This window comes from Molothrus aeneus, chromosome 4 (assembly GCF_037042795.1).
Source record: "Molothrus aeneus isolate 106 chromosome 4, BPBGC_Maene_1.0, whole genome shotgun sequence".
In the NCBI taxonomy this organism is placed as follows: domain Eukaryota; kingdom Metazoa; phylum Chordata; class Aves; order Passeriformes; family Icteridae; genus Molothrus; species Molothrus aeneus.
Window position 1 is genome coordinate 58,373,868 of NC_089649.1, and position 14,851 is coordinate 58,388,718.

A 14,851-nucleotide genomic window follows, 5' to 3' on the forward strand; every position below is an offset into this window, starting at 1 on the left:
CCCTACTTTCAAGTGAGGTATTGAAATTACCAGCAGTATGCTGTGTTTTTCTTGTTTGTTTTTTGGCTTTTTTGTAGTTGTCATAGCTTGGCCAATGTGAGCTTTTAATTTTGTTTCTTTGAGATTCTGTGGTACTCATGATGTGCATGACTACAGCAGTATGAGTTTGTGTGTGATACTAATCATGAGGTCTGATTAATTAGTGCTTAAGATGTCCTGAAAGTACTTTTCAGTGTTGGCAGTGAGTAGTTACTGGAGACAATAAGTAAAAACACGTATTGAGAAAAATGAATGCAGAATGCTGGGATGCTATGACAGGCATGAAATCGCATCAACCTGTGTGTGTTTCTGTGTATTAAACAGCTTAATGCAGAGGATAGGAATGATTTGTGACAAATACAGATTGAACTGTGTGCCTGATTGTGCACTAAAACTGCAGTGGTCAGCTCTCACTGAACACTGACTGCATCATTGCATTGCTGCAGGCTTTGCAATCAGTTCTGTGTATCCACCAAAAGGTGACAAATCATGAGACTTAATCCATTTACTTGATTTCCTTGTCTTTGTAGGAAATAATTTTCTCTTTTCTATATTATATGCAGAACCACACCTCAAAATCCTTTTTTAAATGTTATTAACCAAAGTGGAAGATGATTCTCCTACAATAAAAATGCTTCTATGGATTTATGGAGGAGACATATTAATCTCTCTCAATTGGAAACATGTTAGCGGTACACTGTAGATTACTTGTTTAGTCAATATGAAAGGGTCTTTTCTAGTGTACAGTGAAAGAGCACTGGAATATATTTTAAATGCCAGGATCTTCTTACTCTTCTTACTTTCTAGAAAGCAGTTTTCTGTAGTTAATCTTTGCAGTAATCCCTTGTACGTAGTAGAGGGTTTAGATGATGACAGCTCTTCTGTCATCAAACTGAGGAAATTGAAACTGTGAGGATATTTTTGTGACTAAGATGTTGTGGTTTAGTCCCAGCTGGCAACTAAGTACCATGCAGCCACTCGCTCACTCCTTCCATCTTCTACCCATGGGGAAGGGAATTGGAAAGTTTTGGTAAAGCTCATGGGTTGAGATAAAAACAATTTAATATTTGAAACAAAATCTGCTAATAATAATACTAAATATGACAATAATAATAGTAATGAAAAGGAGAAGGAGAGAATCTAACAGAACTCTAAGAGAAACAAGTGACAGAGTTGTCCACCAGCCACTGCCTGGTACCCAGCCAGTCCCTGAACAGTGATAGACCCCATTCTGGGTAACACTCCCAGTTTATATACTGGGTGTGATGCTCTGTGATGTGGAATATCCCTTTGGCTAGTTTGGGACATCCTGTCCTGGCTATATTCTGTGCCAGCCTTCTGTGCAGTTCCTCACTAGTAGAGCAAATGACACTGAAAAATCCTTGACTCAGGGTAAGCACTTCTTAGTACCAACCAAAACATTCAGTGTGTTATCATCATTCTTACACTAAATCAAAAAAAACCAGCTACTAAAAATAAAAGGTGCTGTGTCCCAGCCCAAACCAGGACACTTGTTCTGAAATTGTCACAGCATTACTGTTGGTTCTGCTTCCCATGTGAATGAGAAGCACAAGAAGTTATTTAGAACTTTGGATAGAATATTGATAGATTGTATTTTTAATGAAAATGTCAAAAAAATATTGTTTATTGCAGTTTTTTTTCCTAGTCATACAGACAGACTAGTGAGAAACTAAATCCAAGTTAAAACAAGAGGACAAGAGGACTTCAAGTTATGCCAAGGGAGGCTTGGATCAGATATTAGGAAAAATTTCTTCACCCAAATGATTGTAAAGCAATGGAACAGGTTGCTGCTCAGGGGAGTGGTGGAATCACCCTCCCTGGAGGTACTTAAAAGATGGATAGACTGTGGTTTAATGATGGACTTGGCAATGATAAGTTAACAGGTGGATTCAATTATCTGAAAGGTCTTTTCCAACCTAAATGATTCTGAAATTCTCTAAAAATATTATTTGAATGGGATCTGTTCTACAAAAGTTTAATACCTGTAAAGCACAGCAATCAAGAATCGTTGATCTGACTTTTTAGGGCAGTTTTTGAATTAAATTTCAGTGATAATCAAGTTTGTTCTGTAAATAGCACATTCTCAAAATCTTTTATAGGATGCTGTGTGCAAGTTTGTATGTGACTTCATACAGAATTAGTCTCCTGTGACAGTTTTCAGAGTTGAGACCACCTTTAGAAGAGAAGTTGTGCTCCTGGTTTTATGTAGTCTCTTCTCAGAATTTGTAGTGCCTTGTCATGGTTGCTGTGTGCATTTACATTGGCTTCTCCTGAGTTGGTTTTACTTGAGTGTAGTCAGATGAGCATCAACACATGGAGAAGAGTGCTAGAGTTACCAGTACAGAACATCTGCAGTTTGTGACTGATGATTGATCATCCTTGATGTTACTTGTAAGCAAGAAAACCTTTGACATGATATTCTCAGTCTGTATTGACTTGTGTTCATCAAAGCATTTTCCTTTGACAATCTTTCTGGACTCCTTCAGAAGCTTCATAAACAGATTCTACTCACTACTGCATTTCAGTGAGACCATCCTATTGTTAAAACTGGTACCTTAACAAAATTTTAAAAGACCCTGAATGAGATTTTCAGGTGGGTGTCTCTTTTGTTCATCAGGTTTTCCCTACCAGGTACTCACTACTTCTCTAATGATAAGGTAGTTGTTGGCTGGAAGAATGAAGATGCTGATATTCTGAGTAAAAAAGTTCTCATTCTCTTTTTCATGTGCTAAGGCCTGGCATTACTGTTATGGCATAATAGTACCTTTATGACTGTATCCCAATCTGTATTTCAGGGTTTGAGTGTTGGCTGGGAAACTTGTACAGAAATGACTGAATACACTTCCAAAATGGAAGTAGATTTGAGGAAAAGGAATATGCTGTTACTCAGCCTATGAACAGTAATCATAATCATGACCTTGTTTAAGTCTTGTAAATATTTCATATATACTATTATATTTTAATAACTATAATCATTTAACTCAGATGTAATAAAATAAGGCAGTAAATTTTCAAAGTGTGATTTTGCAGGTTGGGGAGGGTGCATTTTTTTGTGTGTCATGCAAAGACAATCATAGCCTTTTTAAGCAGTGGGCAAAAGGTACACATCCAGTTTTCTTTAATTTTTTCAATTGGTGTTTGCAGTTTAAACTCGGTTTGGGGACTGAGGAAAGGAAGAAAATTCACTGAGGCATTTTGTCAAGGACTTAGGCTGAAATAAGATATGGCGTGAACATTGTTTGTTACTGGAGCACTTCTGAAAGCAAGAAAATGCCTCTTAGGGAGAGAAAGCCTATGCAAGCAGTTCTGGTATGCTGGACTAGGTTGAATTCTTTTATTTAGAATGTAATTGTTTTTAATACAGTTTATGCAGTAAAAACTATATAATAAAAGGAGCAGTTGCTCTCTGTTCAAAGTGTTATACTGTAAAATCTGAGAGTTCTGGGAACTTTGTTGCTCATACTCCCAGCAAGAGCATGACCTATTTGCCCAATGTGGAATGTCATTGTGTGGTTCCAGGAGTGATGGCATGTGTGAATGTTGTTTTCAGGGCAATTTCTTTTGCATGGAAAACAACAGAGAAACCCAAATTATAACACTCCAGGTGTGATTAAAATAGAATGACTGAGGTAGCAGACCCTTCTCTGCAGGGTCTGTAGAACTACTCCCGAGGTCACAAGTAGCTGTTGGATGTTTTTTACAAATAGCATACATTTTTACAAGACAAGTCTTAGTTTTTTTTCTAAACGTGTTATCAGTTCATGGGAACATTGTCTAATGTCTGGATGACCTACTGATTTAAGAATACAGAAACTGAAAATTCATTACTTGAATTTTGCTAATTGCTTGCAACTTCTTTGAAACATTAGCTTCTATAAAAGCATTTCAGTGTATTTAAAAAAAAAATATATATATTTAATATAAATTATTTCCTCCTCTTTTATATTTAATTCTCAACCTTTTGATATAATTCAAAGGCTTTTTAACTGCTTTGCATCCTATTAATACTAAACTAAGTTAATAGACACGTGAATATGGCCTTGCTATTTCACTATGCTTATGTATACTGTCGTGGCAATTGAGATAAAGCTATTTTCTTCCAGTAGTTTTACTAGAAAGAAATTGTGTAATCATTCCTTTAGTCTGCTGGGTTACTCATGGAAAACTTCTGCATTTGGTTCACAATCCACCTCCAGCTCTGATGTCAAATTGTTTGCATTTACTGCTGCAGAGCTTAGAGCTAACAACCTGTTCCTCAGCATCTAGTTCCTTATACTGAAATTGAAGATGACTGCTTCATATCTTTTTGATCATAGTGAATACAATTTCTGTACCTGAGGAAGTCAAAATCATAGAATTGTGTGGAAGTGGGAAGGTAAATTAGAAACCTAGGGCATGCATACAGAAGGTTATTGAAAAGTGGAAGCTCTCAACAAATATAATGTTTTAATTACAGAGATGTGGCTAGTAAGAGACTGTGATCCTGTGATTGTGAGTGTGATCTATAAATGTGGGTCATAGTCATGGTGGTGGAGCCAGGGGCAGGGGAGGAGGCATAATAAACTACATTGAAATATATCCATGATGAACAGCTTTGTACATTCATAATGACTTAGTAACATCTGTATTTGGTGGGTATATGACATTTAGTGGAACTTTTTGCCCTTTCTATTTCAGTGACAGACGTTTGCTGCAACCTGCTCAGGTATGTGACATGCTCAAAGGAGTTATATTGGTCATCTGCTACTTCATGATGCACTATGTTGACTACTCTATGATGTATCATCTGATAAGGGGACAGTCTGTCATAAAGCTCTACATCATCTATAACATGCTTGAGGTAAGGATGTTGACATCAGAATATGAAGCATGCTTTTGTCAGACTGTCTAAAATATTTTGTGTTCCAGTATTGACTTAGAATGTGGCACATCTGGTATTCTCACAAATCTGCACATAGCTAAGATAATAAGCTCAGATGCAGTGAAACAGGTTTGTGAACAATAAGGGTTTAGATACTGTTTCATAATGCTTAATTTATGGAGCTTATTAATCAATTTCATAGCAAGAAACTCGAGAAATGGAAATGAAAGAAGTGTCTTATAAAGTGCCAGGTAATGAATGAGATTTTGAACTCACTAAGAAAAGTAGAAGGTGTTGATATGAAATAATGATAAAATCCTGAGAGAGAGAAGAGAAGGAGGATAATAGAAAACATGGAATTGGGCTAGCAGACACAAGCCTTTAAGGTGAATGAATGAATGAATGTAGAAAAGGAAATTCTGTTTTGAGAGGTAAGATAAATTGTGTCAAGAAAAACAGTTTCTGTTTTTCTATTAATATAAAGCATAAGATTTTTAATTTTGCTTCTATGATCAATGGTTCACAAAGTAAATAATGTTTTCATGGGCACAATCTTATCTCCATCCTGCAAATATAGGACATAGTAGGAATACAACCTCTTAAACGGACTCAATCAGAGCTTTGTACACAAAAGTTATTCTGCTAGGTATCTGGGATTCCTGAATGAAATATTAATCCTTATTTGAACATCTGTTGTACCCTTGTTTGAAGACTGCTGAAACAGGGTGACATTCTGCAAAATCTGAATATTTTGTCTGAAGGCATTTGTTCTTTCCTAATAAAATACGAAAATATTGCAGAATGAACACACTTTGTTATAGTAAGTGAAATAAATATCATACAAGCCACTCCAGTTGTTTACTCATAGGGTTTTTGTTGCTTTTGATTTTACATTTGCTGGAAAATACGTACAAATATTGAATTGGCACTGAGTTACTATCTAGATTTTAGTTGTGTGGGGAAATACTCATCCATATGTACTTCCATAATTGATGAGGGATTATCACTTACTAAATAAATCCATGTACTTAAAATAGTATTTTCTCTTTATTTCAAGACTACAAATCACTTAGTGCTGTACTTTATGTGTACTTTATGTACTCAGCTTTATGTGCTTACCACATAATTTGAAGCAATACTGCAGTGTTTCCTGTGAATTGGAAGCCATGTGACATTCTGTTTGGAATGAGGAATTGAATTACTTTGCTATGTTTGGCAGAACCAAAATTGTGTGTTTTAACTAAGAAAAGTGCTGCATTGTTTCTTTTAGGAAAGGGGGAAGTTTGTTACTACTCATGGTTATTAGAAAAATTACATTAGACTTTGAATTTGGGAACAGTATTTAATTTCTATGGTGTCTCATGAAACCCAGCAGAGTGTGTGTTTTTAAGGGGCTTTTTTACCATGACAGGTTGCAGCAGTATTGGCAGAAAATGTTCATGGTATCCCACTGAAAGACTTGGATAGTCAGCTTTCAACAGTTTGAATATTGGCTTGCTTAGACTACTTTGGTGATTTTTATTAAAAGTCTTTGCTACTGATGCAAGCAATTCTTTTTAAGGAATTCTTAATATGCTCTTTTTTAAGCAATATGCTTTACATATTTTACCAAGTTTTCAAAATAAGGAAGATCTTTTCAGTCTAGTAAATCACCGAGCAGCAGAGATGTTTACAATGTCCTAATGTTTTCGGCTGTTGGCAAGTCCGGGGAGTATTGTCCTGGACAGATATGAGGAATGCAAAACCTTCAAATTATGTGCTGAATGCTCCCAACTGACAGGCTAAGGGGAGCATTCAGCTCATTTGGCTTAAATGACACTTTTCTTTTTTAGATTCAGACCCACCGGCTCCTGCTCCTTGTGAAGCCCCAGTGTGCGTTATGCTGGTGACAGCACTCACCATGGAATTCTGCTGGAGCCTGGAGCCGGCATGTAGGGTTTAGGTAAGTCACATTTGGAAAAGCAAGCAACAATATTGTGTGGTGGGTTTTAATATTTTCTATCCTTTCAGCAAAGAACCAAGGACTGCTTAAATTAAATAGAAAGGAAAGCAAAGCCACCATTTTATCTATTAAAACCCTCACAATATTGTGAACAAAAACTTACCAAACTCTTAAGTTTCTGTAGCTGGTGTTACTACACCAGGTGTAATTACTCAATGGGTCATCACAATGAGCAGGAACCAAATAATGCAGACAATCTCAATTTGCAAAATCTAAAAGCCGAAAACAATGCCACTGTAAATATCTCTCAAACTGATGGGGTTGGGAGCTTCAGATCTATGATAATTCATCTGCTCATGGCTTTGTTCATTTTATTTCATAGGTGATTCTTAGAGCACAGCACATTGTACATCTGCTTGAGGCATCCTGTAAAATTTTGTTTTAATTCAATGTTCATATTTTAGCAAACTTCATTCAGTAATAGTGTCAGAAATAAGTATGACTTTACTCACTTCAATATCTTTACCTTGACAATTATTTAGTTTAAAAAGTCAGGAGATTATCTGAAGTCTAGGTTTGTGTTGTCCCAAGAACTTATTTTCTATCTAGTAGGATCAATACTTGCAGGGACATTGTGCACCTGGTTCTGTACTGCTACATGTTGATTTAACATGTCCAAAATTGTTGTTTTACAGAAAGACACTAAGAGAAAATATTCCTTGTGTTTCTTAAGTAGAGATAATCAGTTTGTCATCTTAACCTGTTTCCATTTGGTTGAATTAGTAAGCAATGAGAGAGAGCTCTTTTTTTAGCCAGACATGCCAAGTTTAATTTTTGAAGTTCTGGTTTTGTTCCCCTGAGTAGCTTGGTTTTATAATTATTGAGCTGCATTGTATAGACAGAAAAAATGTTCTTCTGTGTAATGATTTTCAGTTTTATATGTTTGTTGCTGATGAAATGTTGGGAACTGGTGGAACTCCCTATGACCTTTCTTGCTGTGGTATTAAATTCCAAGTTCAAAATGCTGTCCATACGTTTTTTGTCTTTAGAATTACTGCTAGAGGCTTTTTTTTCCTATTTGTGTGTATATTCTTTGGATTATACTCCAGGTGTTTGTTGTTTTTTCAACATATTTTTCCTTTTTGGCAGACTTTCAAGTCCCTTTTAATAGCTTGCTTTTGTGTTATAGTACTTTTAATTTTGAATTCTGCTTTATGTAGACATTTGCATTAAGTATATACTTCAATGTATAGAAAGCAGTAAAGCCAAGTCTAATTTCAGGCTTTTTGTACCTGTAAGCTAATGTATTGTACCTGTAAGCCAATGTTCCGTCTGAAATTCACTTTTTTATTGTTGGGTTTTTTCTATTAAACCCAGAGGGATGGGGAAAAACATTTTAAATGGTTTGATACAACATGCATACTACTTTATAAAAGGCTGAGGTTTAAGTTGTACTTGAGTATCTTTCAAGAAAGCATCTAAGATAACAATATATTATTGTATATTCCAAATACTGTTGCAAAGGGGATAGTAAATTTGAAAGGGAAAGTAAACTGCTTAATACACAAAAGGAATGGTGTTGCTGTGAAATCCAGAGAGAAAATGGAATAAGAGAGATCAAAAGTGATATATATGTGAAACCTTCTTTAGATTGAGCTGTACTTTTAGTTTGAAGTGTTCTTGACCTGGGCTTACTCAAGTGCTGGAGAGAAAAAGGCAATAAAGTTGTTCTTGTTTAGGTGGCTGATCGTCTGATTTCTTCATTTGGACAAGATATTTTGGATGCTCTTTATTGGACAGCTACAGAACCTAAGGAAAGAAAAAGAGCTCACATAGGTGTGATTCCTCACTTCTTCATGGCAGTGTTCTATGTCTGTATCCTTTTTCTTTGATAAATTACAAAATTTTCTAAGTTAAATTACAGCGTAATTGCTCTGATTTATTTTAATACATTTGAAAAATTGATAGTATTCCTAAATCAGTCTTCCTTTACTTGAAAAGTAAGATTGCCAGTACCACCTGCTTTAAAAGAAATAATCCCTTTATGATGGTGTACCTGTAGTAAAATAAAAAGCCACAGTTGGATAGTTCATGGAAAATTTTATTTCTGATTTGGTTTTGAGTATTTTGGCTCACAAGGCCTTAAAGGTAGAAGAGTTTTGTTATTTAGTGGTATGTTAAATGCATCTAGCTTGAATATATTTTCTTGAAGTGAAAGGATAAACTCATGCATATTCAGGATGCAAATGTTCTTAGTGTGAAATAATCTTAAAATGAATTTTTGAATCTAAAGAGATACTGCAGCCCAGTAGTTTTGGTAATGAATTTAAAATTCTTACAATTTTTCCCTATTTTTTCTGAAATCTTTAGGCTAATTCTGAATCTTTACCTGAGATTTTTTTCTTCAGATTGTATTGATGTTTCTCACAATTAATGTCATTGAGTTCTTTTAGAGCAAGAAAAATTAGCATCATTATTACATGCTACAAAGCACTGTGCATTTATTACATACATGTAAGTATTGTCTTGCTGTAAGTCTGGTTTACAGGAATGTGGAAACTTTCCTGTTAAACTTTGAAAGCAAAATAGGAGATCTGTGGTTCACTGCTCTTCAGTACTGTTGTGCAGAAAACCTATTTCAAATATTCTTCCTTAACCCTGCTATGCAGTCCTGCATGCTATTCTCATAATGGTTCAGGCAACAACCCTTAATGTGGCCTTCAATTCCCACAATAAATCACTGCTTACCATCATGATGTCCAATAATGTAAGTATGTACCTTTATCATATAGCTACCCTCATTTGTTTCAGAATCCTATATCTTTGTGTATCATATATCTTAAATATTAATATTTTAAAATGACATCTTTTTTGATAATATTATTTGTTTAATGTCAGTTTTTTATGAGTAAAAACTAACTAACTGTTTCTAAAAATTGCAGTTCGTCGAAATAAAAGGAAGTGTTTTCAAGAAGTTTGAGAAGAACAATCTTTTTCAAATGTCAAATAGTGGTATGTATAGCAGTGCTGATCAGGAGAAAATGTGGAGGGAGACTGTTTATTTAATTAAATAATGTATTTAATATTGTCAATGTATTTAATATTATTCTTACTGTAAACATTTTACCTTGGTGAATTTGAGTGTTCTGACTTGCATTCCTCTTCACCCGTTTTACTGATTGGTTCAGTAGGATGAAACCGAGATCCACTTCAAGGAACACTTAGTCCTTTTATGGCAAGTTTTTTTTTGAGGTGCTAAAACAGCCTACTGGCTTTGTGCTGAAATCCCTGTGCTTCCAAGGGATCAAACCTTCTGTTTTCAAAAAATTGACTTTATAGTGTGCTGTATTGACACAGTGATCTCAGAATGCATGTTATTGGTTCCCTGTGAAGGTGGGTCTTGAAATACCTCCCCTCTAACCCTAAAACAAACAAAAAAAAATCCCAAACAAACAAAAAACCAGTGCAACAAAGTAGCTGATATATGAGGGATATACCAGAGATTACTCTAATTTTTTTGCTCCCAGTAGATAGAAGGTAATTAGGAAACTTGCTTCTGGCACTTCTTAACTGTGTTGCTGCTTAGGATGAATTTTGGGCGCTTGTACTCAGTGTGTCTCATGAGGAAAAGCTCTTCAGGTCTGTTCAAAGAATCTCCTTTGATGGAGATTCTTCCTAATACTGGTATCAGCCATTTGAAATATGTATTGAATTATTGATTTCAAAGCCAGTAGGAATGATTGCACTTTAAGGTTGTGCTAGAGCTTCTTTGCTTGTACTGGTTTTGTAGAATCTCAGAATGCCCTGGACTGGAAGGGACCTCAAAGATTCTCTCATTCCAACCCCCTGCCATGGGCAGGGTCACCTTCCACTAGACCAGGTTGCTCAGAGCCCCGTCCACCTTGGTCCCCTCCTCCAGGGGACATCCACAGCTTCTTTGGGCAATCTGTGCCAGTGCCTCAGCACCCTCACATATCTGATTGGAATTTCTCCACTTTCATTTATACAGATGAGCACAGAAAATAGAACATATTCTTTTCATTTCAGCCCAAAGTTTTTAAACCAGATAACTCAAATGTGCAACAGGTTAAAAAAATAAAATAGCTACTTATTTAAAAACAGATTATTCATATTTTTGTATCATAAGTTAAATTTTCAATAGGCTTACATCAGGTTTTGAGTTCTGACTGTTGATATGACCTCTGTCTAATTCATCTGCAAACTTCAGTATTACATGCAAATGTTCTGTAATTCTTTGGATGAAAGACGACTTACATAAAACCTTAAATATATCACAGAGAATTATATAACAGAAAATTAACACTAAATTTTAAGCTTAAACCTCCCCCAAAAGATCTTCCCAGATATGTTGATAATGTTTATTCTGTGATAATAGTATTATTTTCAGTTCCAAGATCTAGTTACTTATATTTTTAAAATCAGACATATTTAACTTTACAGTGAGAATGCTAAAAATGAAATTTACTTAACTATTGACAGAAAACCTAGATAAGGCTTATTATTAGTGCAGAAAATAGTTACCACTATGCATCTAGCTCTCCTGCCTAAAGGTGAGGCCTCTTTCATGTTGAAATAAGCAAGGGACTCATATTAGAAATTGCTAGCAATTTCCTCCATAAAAAGAAAAGGATATCAATATTTTATTTTATTGCTTCATTATTATTGAAGACCCATAATAGCAGAACCAGGTTGTCCTTTATCAGTTGATGGAAGAGTATTGCCATTCATTAGTGTGGGGATGGAAGCAGTGAGTATATATATAGAAGAGTGCACAAAACAAGCTAATTTATTCCTTTCAAACAGATCACTTTTCCTGGAACACCTTTCAGTATGGTTATAAATAGCAGTGTTTTTCTTCTCAGAGATAAATAACTGACAGATTTTTAGTAGAGCTTTTCACCTCTTTTGAACTTAACAGATTTACTGCATCACAGCCTCAGTAACAGTACTGATGGAACAGTATTGTTTCAATTCATGTATTCTGATCACTTTAGCATCCTTTAAATGTTTTATTTCGTGCAGCTGAAATGATGGTGCATCTTTTGATAGTGTATCTTTATGATAGTGGTGGCATGGTATGCCGGTACTTCATCCTGCCCTGGAACTGAGGCTAGTCTGGTCCTGTCAGCTGAGCTTCCAGTTAGCCTTTGGGGTGTCTTGTGTGTCCTAGAACAAATTGTGCTCAAACTGCATGCCTGGGCTGAACTAAACTTCTGAAAGGAAACACTAAATCTAGGCACTCCCATATATTTCCCACCTTTCTCTGCTTTTTTCAGTAATTTTCTACTGATGTTTGCAGTCATCTGATGAAGCTTGGACACACTGAATGGATTCACCTTTTCTGGGCTCAGCTCAAAGTATTACTGTTATTAAACAGTATTTAAATAGTATTTAAATGTTTTCAATTCAGTGTAAAGGTACTGATTAGTACAAAGTAGGTAAATAATTTGAGCGGAATAATTGGAGTCTCACAGGGGCATCTGAGGAATTTCTCACAAGTAGGTGAAACTCTCTTCTTATTTAGCATGTTAATCAAAAGAAAAATATGACATAGCAGAAAAGATGAGCAATGACCACAAGAGTAGATACTGTGTTCAAGAGAAGTTACTACAACTAAAATTTAAAAGCAAGTTTTCTTGTGAATAAAAGTGTGAAAACAGAAATGAACTGCACAAGCTGTACTTTCTAGGAAATGCCCTGTATCACACATTGAAATACCTTGCAGAGCCCTGCCTGGCTCAAGCTTCTACATAGTATGACATCAGGACAGGAAGTGCCACCAAGCTACTGGAAATTGTGAAATCATTTTCACTTGGCATTGTGCTCAGCACCAGTTGGTGGATAGCAAGCTGATGTGCGGCTGTATTATTTTTCCCAGTATTAACATTTCTGGACTTAGTGGAGTCAGTGATCCTTCTCACCTTTGTATGGCCATTTAAAATTCTACTGTAACTGCTAATCCACTAAAACTTCAGGATTAAAATAACTGTGAATCATCCACATATAAATGAATTGAACAGGACATGAAATATACATAAGTTAATTGTTATCTAATAAAACTAAACCTGTTATCTTTTAGGGGCAGATCAACAAAGACCTTGGGGCTTCTATAGCTGCTTGACACTGCAGCTACAAAATCTGGGACTTCAACCATGCTATTCCCACAGCTTTGATTTGTCAGCTGCAGCAAAACTACTTTTGCATTGTCGCCCTGACTTTTACAAGGAAATTTATGTACACCCAGGCAATCTAAACACTGCAGCCATTGGAAAGCACTTCTATACAGAAAGCCTCTTATTTGTTGTATCAGAAAGAAATATTTCCCTAAATTTAAATAGTATATTCTCTTTTTGAAATAGTTATCCATAAACTAATTTTGTAGGGTCAGTATTAGAGAACAAGGAGACCAAATTATAAAGAGAAGTTCTTTCATTATTGTTGAAAGCCCAGCCTGCTGCCTTCCTTTATGCTTTTAAATGTCCTATTTTAATTTCAAGCTGTGCTTTAAATTAAATTTTTTCACAAAAGTCAATTGTACCTCATACAAAGAAGTGCATTAGATGTAGTGCATTAGGTTATTTCCTTCAGTTTGTTATTAGGCCTGACTCTTCCTTGTTTTTTAAATCTCTTGTCTCAAAAATTTAACATATTTATTCTAAAGTTTTAGGAACTTCAGTTTTCTTTTTTATAATTCTGTACCTTTTCTTCTCTGTTCTTCTTTGTTCCAAATTTATCAGTCTCTGACTTTGATCACAATACTGAATAGCCTTTATTTTTGCCTTTGGTCTTTGAAATTTGAACTGCTTTCTTGTGTGGCTTTAGGTTTTTTTAATACCATTATTCTAATCGAGTTGTTTATTTTAAGGATGAGGGATTTGAGGGCAGGACTGTGTTTGAGATTGGTGTGTTTGAGATGGTTCCTTGTTCAGTGTTTGATCCTTTCTTGTGCTCTGGTCACTTGTTAAGAGGTAGTTGGCACTACAGCTATTTAGGAGTCGCTGAGATGTAAACCAAAAGATCTTCTTTCACTTCTTATATAACTAGCTTTTGATCTAAACATATAAACAGTGGGATTAACGTGATAATTTTTTTATCTTTCTGGTTTGGGAATCCTGCATAATGTATCAGGGAATCTGGAAGGAAATAGCTGTGTGTTCTAAAGACTATTTACCCCACTTCAGGATCTCTGTTCCTGGGCTCTCTCTGTGATGCAGCCCAGGACACATTTGGCTCTCTGGGCTGTGAGCACACGTTGCAAGCTCGTGCCCAGCCTCTCATCCACCAGAACCCCCAAGTCCTTCTCAACAGGGCTGGTTTGATCTGTTCATCCCCAGCCTGTGTTGGTACCTGGGGTTGCCCCAGCCCAGATGCAGCACCTTGCACTTGGTCTTATTACACCTTTTGAGACTCCCATGGGTCCAATTCTTGAGTTTGTCCAGGTCCTTCTGGATGACATCCTACCCTTCTGGTGTGGCAACCTCAGCACTCAGTCATCTGCAGTTTTGCTGAGGGTGCACTCAATTCCTTCATCTGTGTTGTTAGTGAAGATACTAAATAACACTGGTCCCAGTATGGACCCCTGAGGAGCAGCACCTGTCACTGATATCCATCCAGATTTCTGCACAATATGTCATCAGCACTGTATGTGCTGACAAGAGATTGGTCAAGGGGATAAATATATCTGAATTAGTGCTACATGTCAGGTTTTTAACACTTAGGGTCATAAACACTGAGGAAGTAAGCTTCTTAATCATGTCCTTGTGGAAGGAGCTGAGGACCATTTAAAATGTCATTGGCCTGACATTTTGGCTCTCATTTAACCCTGTCTTATAATGGCAAGGGTTATTGAAGCTATACTGTATCCTAACAGAAAAACAGTTATGTGCTGTACTTATCATATATACTTAGTGGAATACATGCAAAACTGAGTTGAAATGGTTTATATCACTGTTACTAAGCATTGTCAC

The 14,851-nt window shown here is 35.9% G+C and overlaps 1 protein-coding gene across 2 annotated transcripts in view; it reads left to right on the forward strand.

Moving 5' to 3' along the window:
* TAPT1 (transmembrane anterior posterior transformation 1) overlaps positions 1-14,851 on the forward strand; it is a 49,365-nt gene that overhangs the window by 18,234 nt on the left and 16,280 nt on the right. For both annotated transcript variants that reach the window (XM_066549184.1, XM_066549185.1), the window contains 4 exons: positions 4,738-4,900; positions 8,603-8,738; positions 9,533-9,630; positions 9,806-9,875. In XM_066549184.1, coding sequence (XP_066405281.1) covers positions 4,738-4,900; positions 8,603-8,738; positions 9,533-9,630; positions 9,806-9,875 — 467 coding nt within the window. The remainder of the gene's footprint in view (positions 1-4,737; positions 4,901-8,602; positions 8,739-9,532; positions 9,631-9,805; positions 9,876-14,851) is intronic.